The sequence below is a fragment of the Hemicordylus capensis genome, chromosome 2 (genome assembly GCF_027244095.1).
Source record: "Hemicordylus capensis ecotype Gifberg chromosome 2, rHemCap1.1.pri, whole genome shotgun sequence".
NCBI classification, from domain to species: domain Eukaryota; kingdom Metazoa; phylum Chordata; class Lepidosauria; order Squamata; family Cordylidae; genus Hemicordylus; species Hemicordylus capensis.
Genome location: NC_069658.1, coordinates 162870345 through 162884860, shown reverse-complemented (window position 1 = coordinate 162884860; position 14516 = coordinate 162870345). Strand labels below are relative to the sequence as shown.

General features: G+C 45.2%; 1 protein-coding gene across 9 annotated transcripts in view; it reads right to left on the bottom strand.

The window, feature by feature from the left end:
- LOC128345446 (dynamin-2-like) overlaps positions 1-14516 on the bottom strand; it is a 283195-nt gene that overhangs the window by 245910 nt on the left and 22769 nt on the right. For 4 of the 9 annotated variants that reach the window (XR_008316475.1, XM_053297381.1, XM_053297377.1 and 1 more), the window contains 5 exons: positions 13186-13321; positions 7196-7260; positions 5216-5354; positions 4354-4440; positions 3440-3551 (listed from right to left, as the gene is read on the bottom strand). Coding sequence is in view for 6 of the 9 variants with exons in the window: in XM_053297381.1 (XP_053153356.1) it covers positions 3477-3551; positions 4354-4440; positions 5216-5354; positions 7196-7260; positions 13186-13321 (502 nt within the window). In the remaining 3 variants the exon portion in view is untranslated. Of the gene's footprint in view, positions 1-3433; positions 3552-4353; positions 4441-5215; positions 5355-6082; positions 6528-7195; positions 7261-13185; positions 13322-14516 lie in introns of those variants that run through there. The other 5 variants (XR_008316477.1, XR_008316476.1, XM_053297380.1 and 2 more) reach the window with 4 other exon arrangements.

Sequence of the window (14516 nt, the reverse complement as noted above, 5' to 3'; positions counted from 1 at the left end):
GTGTGGCCAAGGTGAAGTCGCACTCCCTGTGGCCTCCACAGGAATAGCAGCCAATCTACTACAGGGAGGCAGAACATACCACTCCCAGTTCAAACTACCAGTACCTATACTTGAGAACTCCATATCAAACATGCGCCTCAATTCTGCAGATGCAAAAAATATTTAAAAAGCAAAAATAATCATTTGGGACGAGTCAACAATGGCACCCACTCTAGCACTTTCAGTAGTGGACAAACTAATGAGAGAGATCATGGAAAACAACAAACCCATGGGAGGAAAAGTATTTTTGCTGGGAGGAGATTTCCGGCAAACACTTCCGGTGGTGCCGCACGGTAGCCAGACACATGTCGTAGAAGCCTGCATAAAATATAATACGCTATGGCCCACATTCAAAATCCTCAAGCTACAAAACAATATCCGATCCATCGACGCAGAATTCAGCAAGTGGCTACTCAACGTTGGCAATGGAGAAACACCACGCATTGAAGGACTTCCAGAAGACATCATTGAAATCCCAGCCAGAATATTATGCACAGGGGATATCGTCAAAGATATTTTCTGAGACAACATTCCTGTTGACAATGTTCCCAGAATAGCAAACAGATCCATCCTTTGCCCTAAGAACTCCGATGTTGACACCATAAATGAACAGGTGCTCAACATTTTGGAAGGAGAAGAAGTCACATATCTCAGCGCAGACACAATAGAAGACTCCACCGAAGAGGATTCAAAAAACTACCCTACTGAGTTCCTCAATGACCTAACACCAACAGGAATGCCTAAGCATTATCTCACCCTGAAAGTAGGTGCAATAATTATGCTCCTGAGAAATCTAAACACCAAGAAAGGATTGTGCATTGGCACCCGCCTCATCGTAAAAAACCTGGGGGAAAATCTCATCATTGCTCAAATGATTACAGGATCGGCACAGGGAGACATGGTCTTCATCCCCCGAATTGATTTGGCACCATCCTGCACTGATTTACCATTTACCTTGAGAAGGCGACAATTCCCGATAAAATTAGCTTTTGCAATGACAATAAATAAATCACAGGGTCAGACCCTAGAAAAGGTAGGGATCTATTTGCCTGAGACAGTATTCAGCCACAGACAGTTATATGTGGCATTATCAAGAGTCAGAAGTTTTACAGACATCGTGGTCAAGGTGCTAGAAGGCCCAGAACAAGGAAGACTATTAGGAAACTCAGATAGAATTTTCACAGAGAATGTGGTGTATAAAGAAATACTATGAGGGTTGGGGGGGAACCAAAAAATGATTAAAATGAGTAAGTTAAGTTTAATACTGAGTTGCAAAAATAAAAAAGAGTATTTAAACAAGAAATATGCTCTAAAAGTTGCCTCATTAGTAAGAAAAAACTAAATAAGGGAGAAGGAAGGGCAAAAGAAAGCGGGACAGAGGGGAAAAAAGAGACAGAGGGCCAAGGGAGAGGGGAAAGGAAAGAAGAGAGTGCGGGAGAGGGAAGGGTAGAAAACAAGAGGGTGGAGTGGGAGGAAGGAAAACAAATACACAATTGTGGGTCAAAAGACAGGGAGAGAGGGTAGGGGAAAACAATCAGAAAAAGAACCCCACTCCAGACCAGAGAAGGCACTGGGCCCAGCCAAAAGGAGGAGGACGCGGTGCAGCCAGAGTAAGCGGAAATAGGCGGAACCAAAGGTCTACTAGCTAACATGGGCCAGGGACTGAGGGAGGAAGGCAGAGAGAGAGAGAGAGGAAGGAGGGAGGGAGGGAGGGAGACAGGACAATAGAAAGATGGAAAGAAGGAAGGAAAGAAAAGAGAGAGAAGGGAGGGGAAAGGACAAAAGAAACAAGGAGGGAGGGAGGGAAATTGGGAAAGAAGGAAGGAAGAAGAAAGAAAAAGGAGAAAGGAATGAGGGAGGAGGACAAAAAAAAAGACAGAAGGGAGGGAGGAGCAGCCAGCCCCCAAGAGCAAGCCCGTTCAAGAAAGGAAAGAGGAAACGAGAAAGAAAACAGAAAGATGGGAGTGAGAAGAGGTGGAAGAAAGGAAGGAAAAGAGAGAGAAGGAGAGGGAGAGAGAAGAAAGGAAGGAAAGGAAACAGAGGAAGAGGGAGAGAAAAGGAAGGAGTGAAAGAGAGAGAGAGAGAAAAAGAAAAAAGGAAAGGAGGGCGAAAGAGAGAGGGAGAAGGAATAAAGGAAACAACAACAACAAAAAAGGTACTAGCGCCCGTTATTTTAACGGGCTTAAAAATACTAGTCAATAATATAATGCTCAAAAGTAATCATTGGCAATTTTGGTTGTTTTTCTGTTCTAGAGGCAGACTTTTTATCCCGGAAGCCATAAGACTTTTTGAATCCAAGGTGTTCGCTCATTTGCTGTATGGAGCACAGCTTGGCTTTTATCCTAACATCCAAGCCATAGAAGCTGTCCAGTCTAAATTTCATAGTAAGCTATTTCAAGTACCATGAGGCATTTCTAACACAGCTCTGAGAGTGGAGGCAGGTCTGATAAATGTCGAGTCTACAATCTGGCTTTTAATATTTAAAATTTGGCTCAAAATAAACCTTAATCACACTGGATTGTTACCACTCATGTTAGCAGATAAGTTCACTTCCAACTGGGAAATGGAACTTAAAAAAGAAATTGTTTTCCTATGGTTTGATCCGCAGTTATTGTTGGCTATGAATCTTGATCAAGCTAGCCTGGCACTCTCCTAAAGAATTTGTCATGTAGCGTGGCAATCCAATAGAAGTTTTATATCAAGGAGATTAATGGTGGGTAACCAACTATTGAATATGAAACCTGCTAATTACCTAGGTAAGCTTACAATAGCAAAATGCCGTAGAACCTTCATGCTAGCACGCGTTGATGTTTTACCTTCTGCTGTGTTTGAAGGCAGGATGAAAAAAGTCCTTTACGTGGGACAGTTTTGTCCTTGCAAGTCAGCTGCTATTGAGACACTACCGCATGTGCTGCTATACTGCAGTTTCTATAGGGACACGTGCTATGAACTAATAGTGCCCCTTCTAGCAAATTACCCTGGCTGCATGGATAAATTCTATTTTAGCTATCTTTATTTTATTTATTTTTACATTTATATCCCGTTCTTCCTCCAAGGAGCCCAGAGCGGTGTACTACATACTACTTCTACATAGTTTCTTCTCACAACAACCCTGTGAAGTGGGTTAGGCTGAGAGAGAAGTGACTGGCCCAGAGACACCCAGCTAGTATTATGGCTGAATGGGGATTTGAACTCGGATCTCCCCGGTCCTAGTCCAGCACTCTACATACTTATGCAGTTGCTAAGTTCTGTCTCATTCCCATTAGAATTTGAAGTAAATGTGTGTCTGTATAGCTGGACTCCATAAGCTCTACAGATAGCTGGATTAGCTATTGTTACTGTTTGAGCTATATGTATATTTTTCTCTGGTCAGTGACCGTAAGTAAACTGAACTGCTTGCCTCTCAGCCCTCCTCGGCTTTACTTGAGAATAGACACTCATTTGGCAAATCCAATGAAGTCTTCATGGTTAGTGTTGATGTAGGACAGCTCTGAGTCAATCAGCAGGAGAACCTGGAGAGGAAAGATGGCAGGAAAAAAAGACAAGACTAGTTGACTGGCAACAAGTCAGAAGAATGAGCCCATCTAGTTTATCCTCTCGCAAGTAGGCAAAGTTCTCTACTAAGGTACACTTAAACAGATTAAGCAACATCTTCAAATTACAAGTGTTGATACACATAAGACAAACTGAGGCTCCAAGCAAATGACACTGGCAGTATACTGAACAAAAACATCTTTTAAACCTCTCTAATAAGAGTTCTTTCATGCAGATGGACTTATTAGAAACATCAAAGTTTTAATTGGCTGAGCTATCTGTTCAAATTACAGGGCACTTTCCTGTGTACGACTTCTCATTTCAGCCATTCTCCTTGGTCTTATACCTAGCAAAAGCAAGAGTACTAATTGTCACTAGTACACCAGTAAAGTACTAGCAAACAGTACACCCTTGTGGAAAACATGCCTGCTTGCAGAAACATTTTAAAATGGACCTTCCGACCAGACATGCAGCCAGTGATGGGACCATAGAAGGCCAGTGCACATACCTGGACCAGACCTGTTCAACAAGACATGCACGGACCTGTTGAAGTTGTGGCTTAAGAAAAACAGAGAGAGCACACTGTACCCAAGCAATGTTTGCTTGCCTTACAACACTGCTCTGGCAGCAATTCCAACTCAATGGAAAGTCTGAGGAAACTGCACAAGTTCACTTTGCTGTGATTTACAGTTAGAAATTATTTGGGGCTTTGACTCTGCTATTATGGGCCAGTCCAAAAGCTTCTTTTGAAAAGTAGACACAAAAAGAGACTGCTCTCACCTGGTCCTTAGTCCTTCCTTCACATTCTCGGATGTGTGTAGTAACAATCCTCTCTATCTCTTCTCGCAGCCTGGGGTAGGAACCCAGCTGAGGACAAGTGGGAAAGAGTTCAGATCTCTGCAGCTTTAAGTACCATTCACACAGAGACACAGGGAGAAAAGGCGGGAAGGACTAGGCTTCCCTCCCAGGTTTGCTATTGAGAAAGGACCCTGCACCAAACAAGAGGAACTGCTCTTCATGAATTTCTCTAGGAGCCTACAGCCCATATCAGGGAAAAAGCCCAAAATCCTTGTGGAATTTGGCAGAAGGAAGACAGAAGAGGCTGGTTTCTTAGTGCCACAGGAAGAATAGTAGCTGCTTGCTGTTTGATTAAAAGCATAGGACAACCCACAGGTGAATGTGGGAGAATTGGTAATGTAACATCTTGGCAGAACCAGGATTCTTCTCGTGACTCAGTGCTCACACACAGCTTCTTCTGGTACAGAGCGATTCAAAAGATCAGTCTCATTCATGGAAAGTGCTCCTGAGGCTCAGCTGTTTCCCCCGCACCCCACCAAGTTCAGCTATGCTATCAGCAATACCTGTGCAATTTCTCCAGGGATCTGCTGTGAAGCCAACCAATCCACAGGAAGAGTCATTCAGCTTAGGAGCCAAGTGGACAAAAGAGCATTCTAGCTCAGACCCCAAGCCTCTTAAGTGCTTTGAAGAACATCAGGTGCTCAGGACTCAGGCTTTGTACAAACACAGACTGCCTTTTGTGGAATGCACTCTGATTTCCTTTTAGCTGGGTACTGCAAACAGCCATATTCCAAGTGTTAGGAAGAGTAAGGGAGAAGGGTGAAAAAGAGTAGAGAGCCATTACCTTCTCTGCACACTTTCTGATGACCCTGGACAGCTCTGAGGCCACTAGAGCAACACACTTCAAACTGGGCTCTTTGAGCTTTACAATCTGTTTTTTCACTATGGTTTCAAAGGCCATGTCAGGCGTGAAGAGCCCCATCCTGTGCCATGCCGAAAGCATGAGCAGGAAGGAGAGATGCCAAAAGAAAAGCAGGAAAATAAAAAGGAGACAGAGAGAGGAGAAAGATTCAACAGGTTAGTAATGCACAAAGGAAAAAGGAGCAGCACTTCCTTAGGAAGATCCTTCTTACATTGACAAATTGTTGACAACAACAGCAAATATCTATATATCACTTTTCAACAAAATTTTCAAATCGGTTTAAATAGAGAAACAAATAAATAAGATGGATAAGAAGCTACCTCACTTTCAGGAATCCCTTGAGGGTGAGCTGCTCACACTAGATCCAAGCACTGCCACAAAGAGACTGCATCCTGACTGGTTATTCCTTGCAGTGTTTCCGAGTGAGTGCACAGCAGGAGGCGCTCACCAAAGAACATGGGAGCCTACCTCGTACTGGCTCCCCAAGACAGAGGGAACTGCCCCAGGGGAGGGGAGGGAGTCGACTGCTTCTTGGTGTCTACCGTTATCACTTTGATCTAGAGAGAGTACGGATGGCATTGCCGATGGCAATGGTGCCACAAGTGATAAAGGCAGCAGCAATTTGTTGAACTCCTAGACTGGAACAGGAAGGCCTGACTACAACAGAGTCCCACAAGTCTTGTCTCTCAGTGCAGTGCTGCTCAGCTACCAGCTTCCCATCTCAGGAGACTGCAGTCAAGCCTACTTCCAGACACAGGAGAAAAGGCTGCACAGGTACTATGTAGTGGACACTAGAGTGGCACTGCGTCACACGGTGGACTTGGCTTGTGGAAGTCTTGGCAAGAAGTTTGGCCACCATTGTTCTGATGGCTACCACATTCTAGAAATAGAGCAAGTTGCTATTAACGAACATCTAGGGAGAAGGAGTGGTATACTTACTAGGTCTGTGCAAGTTGGTGAAGGATGTCCGAAATCCCAGCCCCTACCACTAGGAGGCAGCAGAATGCGGCGCAATTGCCCTGGTAGTGCAGTAGTGGTGGGAGTGCTTTAATTGCCAATCCAGCATTGGCATGAAGGTGGCTGAAAAGGATCTTGGGAGCATCTGGGGGTGGGCGGGGAGTGACTCAGGGCAGCCTGGAAAAGCACATGGGACAGCTGGGAGGAAGCGTGGGATAGCTGGGTACTGTAGTCCCACTCAGAAGAAGAGCTGGACAGATCACTACAGATACTTTTTCTGGGACAAGTGGAGGGGAAAGAGGAAGAGAAGAGACACATTAATACCTCTGGGAGCCATGGATCTTGCTTGCCATTGTCCCCCATTGTGCATGGGTGAATTAGAACAGATCAGATAATCTCCTACCACTGGCGCATTTATACGAGCCTAAAAACTTTATCCCAGGTAGAGTCAAAGTTTAATACCCACTGGAGAAGCCAAAGGTAACTCAAACACAACACTCTTCCGGCTGCATCTTTGCTTCCAAGGCCAAGAAAATTAAAAGCTGAGAAAGGGCGGGGTGGGGAAGAAGAGAAGGAGAAAGGCATCAGTCAGAAGGACTCCCTTGTGTGGCGGAGCTGTGCTAGAAGTGCCTGCAAATGAACATGCCGTCCTGGGATTTCAGTTCCCTCTACTCGTGCTCAGACTCCTCCACGGAGGAAAGATGAGGATCTTCCTTTTAGTTCTGTAAAGCACCAGGGATCCTGACACATTGATAACCATTCCATTTCTCTTCCTCATCTCATTGACAGGTTTCATTTTGACCTGGGTAGAATGGGAGGTGCTACCAGCAGCAGAGGCTCCCCACACTGATTGTCAACCTGCTTTGGGTGCCACAGACAGGCACCATCATGTATGTTTCATCACTGGAACAGCGGGGTCATATCAGCCACTCCTCCAAAACTTGCCTTACACCGTGGCTGTTTTTGATCGCGTAGCCAATTTCTCGTCTCAAATTCTTCTCAAATTCCATCTAAAGGCAAAGAACCAAAAGATTAAAGAAAGTAGATATCCAACTGCTGGATACCTTCATAGCATATTGTTTTTATATGGACTTTTTGTTATTTTAATTCTATGTTGTACACCTGGGACTCCATAGGAGTCTTGTACTGAAAGGTGTCCTATTTTTTAAAAAAACCTTACTATGTATATACATAAAACAAAGAGAGGACTCCTTTCTGAACAACTTCCTTGTTTGGGCTGCACCAACAGAGTGCAGCCCAAACTTTAGTAAAGTTTGCAAAGCCAAGCATCTTAGCCAGAACCTGTGCCAAGGTTCAGGATCGAAGGTTTATTTGTATGCCACCTTTGGGGATGGGGCCATAGCTCGGTGGCTAAGCATCTGCTTCGCATGCAGAGAGTGGCAGGTTCAATCTCCGGCATCTCCAGGGAGGACTGGGGAAGACTCCTGTTGGAAACTCTCCTGCTGGTCAAAACAAAAAACCTGAGCTAGATGGATCAATGACCTGACTTAGTATATGGCAGTTTCTTATCCTCTCTAATAAAACGCTTGGTGTCCATCCGTGCCTCCCTGGCCTATTCTGGGCATGCGCGAAGCACATGCCCAGAACAGAGCCAGGGGTACACGACCGCCAGCACCCGGCGGCCATCTTGGGTGGCCAGAAGCGGCCGCCCCGAAGAAGCTGGATAAGCGGCGGCGGGGGACACTGGCCGAGGCCTGGCTGCGCCGCCGCTTACCCAGCTTCTTCGGGGCGGCCGCTTCTGGCCGCCCAACATGGCCGCCGGATGAGGCGGCGGGGGAAACTGGATGCGGCGGTGGGCCCGGGCAGCGGTGGGCCCGGCCAGAGCCGCGGGCGGCGGGAGGGGGAATGGAGGCGGGGGTCCGGAGCGCACAGCTCCACTAGCGCCCGTTATCCAATGGGCTTAAAAACACTAGTGTTCTTATAAAGCCAAAAGCAGAGCACGTACATGTGAGCATTCCTCTCAGTGGAAGGAAAAATAATTCCTCTTAACCAGACCCCAGAGGTAAGAGCAATCCCCCTCTCAAGAGTAGTGCCACTGAGTTTCAGGCCACACTTCAGCCTGGGATATAATCTTAACAGCCAAGTGAACCATCAACTGGATCATCATTTATTGGTGAACTAAAACAAACCCAACACCCTACTTTGACCATGAGATGGGAGGTGGGGAGATAAGATGCAATACAACAGGGGTTCCTCTCAGGAGCCAAGGCTATTAATTAAGACAATTAGAGTACTTTATTAATTGCACACAATGCCAAGTAGAACAAAAATTAGCACATCATAGCAGTTACCCAGAAGTTAAAAAACAATCTAGCCAATATCTCTCATTTTTTACTTTCTGTAAACTATTGACTTGGCAGAAGAGGAAAGTTAACTAATCAAATAAACAAGTATAGCCAGACACACAGCAGAGCTTCCTGGACCTAGCAACAACACGAGATCTCTCATGAAACAAGGCAGTGCCTGCAGGTGCACACTTTACAGCCATGTGAGGAAATTATTGGGAAGCCATCAGACATGAAGCAACACAAATCCACCCTCCCTATATTTTAACAGAGTACAACGACAAGCTCACTTCAAATGTGTACAGTCTGGCAAACAGCTCAAACACAGAATGATTTCCCAAAGCACATTTCACTGAAGAAAATAGCTGCATTCTCTGCTGAGGCAAAGAAATTCCTCCCTCAAGGCCAGGAAGGAAGAGAACTGAAGATTCACTTTACATCAGATTTCTCAAGGGGGGGGGGAAGTGGGGGGAGGAGAGAGCGAGAGCATGAGAGACAGACAGCATAAACACCTACTCTCCCCATTTGACCTCATACTAGGCCAGGAAGTAGAGCGCCAAGTTGCTCTGCCAATCTACACAAAGCAGAGAGATATGCAGTACTCTATCCTACATAAGAACAGCCCTGCTGGACCACACACACAAGGCCCATCGAGTCCAGCATCCTGTATCACACAGTGGCCCACCAGATGCCTCTGGGGAACCCACAGACAAGAGGTACACACATGGACAAATGTGTTGGTATCCCTCCACGAAAAAAGAAGAACCCACAATTGTCTCTGAAATAACTTGAAACTGACAAATGTAATTGGCACCCATCATTGTTTATTCTGCATTTAACAAAAATCAGACTTTGCTTTAGAGTTTTGATGCAACAGAATATTTCAAACAATAACACAAATGAAAATGGTATGGAAAAAATGATGGGACCCTTAATCTCATATTTTGTTGCACAACCTTTAGAGGCAATCACTGCAAACAAGCGATTCCTGTAGCTCTCAGTGAGACTTCTGCACCTGTCAACAGGTAGTTTGGCCCACTTTTCCTGAGCAAACTGCTCCAGCTGTGTCAGGTTGGAAGGGTGCCTTCTCCAAACTGCATGTTGCAGTTCTTTCCACAGGTGTTCGAAATGATTCAAATCAGGGCTCATAGAAGGCCACTTCAGAATAGTCCAATGTTTTGTCCTTAGCATGCTTTTAGCTGTGTGTTTTGGGTCATTATCTTGTTGAAGGATCCATGACCTGCGCCTGAGACAGAGCTTTCTGATACTGGGCAGTACGTTTCGCTCCAGAATGTCTTGATAGTCTTTAGATTCCATTGTTCCCAGACTCAAGGCACCCCATGCCAGACGCAGCAAAGCAGCCCCAAAACATAACCGAGCCTCCTCCATGTTTCACAGTAGGTAGGGTGTGCTTTTCTTTGAAAGCTTCATTTTTTTCATCTGTGGACATAGAGCTGATGTGACTTGCCAAAAAGCTCCAGTTTTGTCTCATCTGTCCAAAGGACATTCTCCCAGAAGCATTGTAGCTTGTCAATATGCATTTTAGCAAATTCCAGTCTGGCTTTTTAATGACAAAACTGGAGAGGTCCCATCATTTTTGCCCCCCCCCTTCCTACCTATCTCGATTGTGAAAACTGTCAATTTATTCCTACTCTCTGTTTCCTGTCCTTCAACCAGTTACCGATCCACACACTAACCTGTCCCCTTATTCCATGACTGCTAAGTTTACTCAAGAGTCTTTGGTGGGGAACTTTATCAAAAGCTTTTTAAAAGTCCAAGTATATTATGTCAACTGGATCACCTTTTAGGGATGTGCACGGTTCGGAGCAGTCCGGACCGGCACCGAAGGGGGGCCTTACTTTAAGGGTGGGGAGGGCTTACTTACCCCTCCTGCCTCTTTGTCCCCTCCAGCGCCCGTATTCAACAGAATAACGGGGCGCTGGAAACCAGCCGCCCCCACCGCCGCGGGCAGATTTGGCCAAAAACTAAAGGTACAAATGCTGCCGCCGTCGCCCGCCAGCCCTCCCTCCCTCCCAGCTGCCTGCCCGCCCGCCCGAGTCCTCACCCGATCTCTTTGAAAAAAACGAGAGGAACTAGCGAACAAAGCTCCTCTCATTAGGGAGTCCTGTAGCATACTGAAGAAGCTTTGTGTGCGCCGCAAAGCACGCCGACCGCCGGAGGCCCAGTCTACCCACTGGGAAAAGGCTGGGTAGACCGAGCCTCCGGCGATCGGAGGCCCGGTCTACCAGGCCTTTTCCCGGCGGGTAGACTGGGCCTCCGGCGGTCGGCGTGCTTTGCGGCGTGCGCATGCGCGCAAAGCTTCTTCAGTATGCTACAGGACTCCCTAACGAGAGGAGCTTTGTTCGCTAGTTCCTCTCGTTTTTTTAAAAGAGATCGGGTGAGGACTCGGGCGGGCGGGCGGGCAGCTGGGAGGGAGGGAGGGCTGGCGGGCGGCGGCGGCATTTGTACCTTTAGTTTTTGGCCAAATCTGCCCGCGGCGGGCAGCTGGTTTCCAGCGCCCCGTTATTCTGTTGAATACGGGCGCTGGAGGGGGCAAACAGGCGGGAGGGGTAAGTAAGCCCTCCCCGCCCTTAAAGCAATACCCCCCACCCGGACCTGAACCAGCCAGGGCCGAACCAGTCCGGCAGTTCGGCCATTCTTTAGAATGGCCGCCGGACCGGTTCGGACACACCCCTATCACCTTTATCCACATGCCTGTTGACACTCTCAAAGAATTCCAAAAGGTTAGTGAGGCAAGATTTTCCCTTGCAGAAGCCATGCTGGTTCTCCTTCAGCAAGGCCTTTCCTTCTGTTTAACAATTTTGTCCTTAAATATGCTTTCCATCAGTTTCCTCGGCACTGAAGGTAAACTGAGCAGCCTGTAATTTTCTGGATCCCCCCTATATGCTCCTCAAACTGCCACTTTGCAAACCTTATTGTCTCCTTGCATTTATTTTGCCAGAGATTATGTTCCTTCCTGTTCTCTTCATTTGGACAGGACTTCCATTTTCTGAAGGAAGTCTTCTTTCTTCCCTTTTATAGCTTCCCTGACCCTACTTGTTAGCCACACTGGCATCCTCCTGAACTTGGTGGTACCTTTCCTCCTTCTTGGTATACATTCAAACTGTGCTTCTAGTACTGTGTTTTTAAATAAGTTCCATGCTTTCTGGAGTGATCTGACCCTCCTGACTTTCCCTTTCAACTTCCTTCTTACCAGTCCCCTAATTTTTGAGAAGTTGCCTCTTCTGAAGTCCAACGCATCAGTGTTGGACTTCCTTGACAATTCTCCACTTGCATATATGCTGAATTAGATCAGTCCTATGGTCACTGCTACCCAATGGTTCTGCAACTCTAACATCTCGCACCAGGTCCTGGGCACCACTCAGGATTGAATCCAAAGATGCCACCTCTCTGGTTGGTTCTGCGACTAACTGTTCTAAGGCACAGTCATTTAGCACATCTAGAAATGTGGCCTCTCTGTCATTACCTGAATGTGAATTTTACCAGTCTATGTGTGGGCAGTTGAAGTCACCCATTATTACTGCCCTGTCTCTCTTTGATGCCTCTCTTATTTATTTCTCCAACTCCAGGTCACTCCAGCGCTTTGATCCAGAGGGCGATAGCAAGTCCCTAGGTAAGACATTTCCTTTCAGTCCTCGTAATGTTACCCATAATGATTCTGTTGAGGACTCCAGTCCACCTAGGTTTTCTAGCTTATTGGACTCTATCCCTTCTTTGATATACAGTGCTACTCCTCCCCCAATCTTCCCCTCCCTGTCCCTTCTATAGAGTTTATATCCAGGATTAATCATGTCTCACAGGTTCTAACCATTCCACCAGGTTTCTGTTACACCCACTTTGTCTATGAGCAAGCGTGGTGTAGTGGTTAGAGTGCTGGACTAGGACTGGGGAGACCCGAGTTCAAATCCCCATTCAGCCATAAAAACTAGCTGGGTGACTCTGGGCCAGTCACTTCTTTCTCAGCCTAACCTACTTCACAGGGTTGTTGTGAAAGAGAAACTCAAGTATGTAGTACACCGCTCTGGGCTTCTTGGAGGAAGAGCGGGATATAAAGGTAGTAGTAGTAGTAGTAGTAGTAATAATAATAATAATAATGTTGTTTTCATTAGTAACCAAGTACTCCAGGTCACCCATCTTGGCTCAGACGCTTCTGGCATTGTTATATAGACACCAATACACTTTAGGTACTCCTAAGAGACTACCAGAGGCAGCATGAAAATCCCTGCTGAGAAGGGACTGATTTTCCCCAAGTGGGGCAGAAAAGAGGCATGGCTATTTGAGATCAACTTCTTGAGTAAGGCATAGGCCCACAGTACATGAGACGCACAGCTGTGACCTGGCTGAACACACTTGAAAATCATCCCCACAACTTGTTGTATCTGAGACAAGGTAGCAGAAAGGTCCACAAAATACTTTTATTAAGATCAGTTCCCACAAGACATCTCTAACACACAGTTAGAGCTGACCAAGCTTGCTTCTGCTGCTTCTTGCCCTTTTTATCTATTGACTCCCTTCAGCTGGCTTACATTTCCAAACCACTTAAAGGCACAGTAAAAATCTTAAAACGACGTACACCACACACCTGGAAAGAAAATCCTACCATTTTACCTTGACTAACTCCAAGGGGAACCTCTCCTGGAAAATGCGGTTGATTCGGGCTCCACCGGATAATTCTAGTGTGTCTACCTGGTCTCCAGAACCTTCAATCTGCTTACTAAAGTCTTTTGCAAACTGTCGGACCATCCTGCAGAGAGAGAGAAAAGAATGACTCACGTCAGGTTTTTTACTATGTCAAGGCCTGCTGAAATCGGCAGGTGCCAGGTCTAGCCCATCAGAAAAGACAGGTTGCTTATCTATTACAGGTCTTTTTCTTCTTCTTTTTTTCCTTCTTTTTAAAATTTTTATTGGTTTTTACAATATCTTAACAATCCCGTTACATCTAATTAAGTAAATATAGACTTCCCGCTCATCAATCTGCGTGATTCATTAAATATACAAGTCAACCATTGCTATAGTAATTCAAAACATATATCCTACACATTGCAAAATCGATTTTGCTCTACCCAACCTGCTATTATTACTAAATTTCAAACCCTGCTGAAAGGTCCATATTAGAAAAATTGTTCTTTAAGTATAGTAAGAATGGTTTCCAATCTTCTTTAAAAGATTCCAAGTTTTCATCCCTTATCAGTACTGTAAGTTTTGCCATCTCAGCATATTCCAAAATTTTTATCAACCAATCTTCTTTTGAGGGCATTTCACTGTCCTTCCATTTCTGCGCATATACTATTCTGGCCGCCATGGTTGCATACATAAAAAATGTTAAGTTTCTTCTGGAAAACTCTTCTTGCATTATTCCCAGCAGGAAGGATTCTGGCCTCTTAGGAAATATCATTTAAAAAAATTTCTTCAACTCATTATATATCATACCCCAAAAGGCCTTTGCCTTCCTGCAAGACTGCCACATACGAAAAAAAGTTCCTTCACAATGTCCACATTTCCAACATTTGTTTGGAACATTTTTATACATTAATGCTATTTTTTTGGGTGTCAAGTACCACCTATACATCATCTTATAATAATTTTCTTTTAAAGTATAACATGCGGTCAACTTTAAATCCATTTTCCATAATTTTTCCCAAGCTGCCATATCTATATTATGACCCACATCTTGAGCCCATTTTATCATAGTTGTTTTAACCACTTCATCTCTTGTCTCCTCCAAAAGCAACGACTTATACATCTTAGAAACTAATTTTTCATCGTTTTCACACAGCTCCTTCTCAAATCTCGACATCTGATCCTCAAATCCAACTTTAAGATCCTTCTTATAGATTTCATTTAACTGATGGTACTGAAATCAGTTACTAACCAAATTTTGTACTTCGATTAGGTTTTTTTTAATTTACAGCCCTTTTCTTGGAAACATAACAAATCCC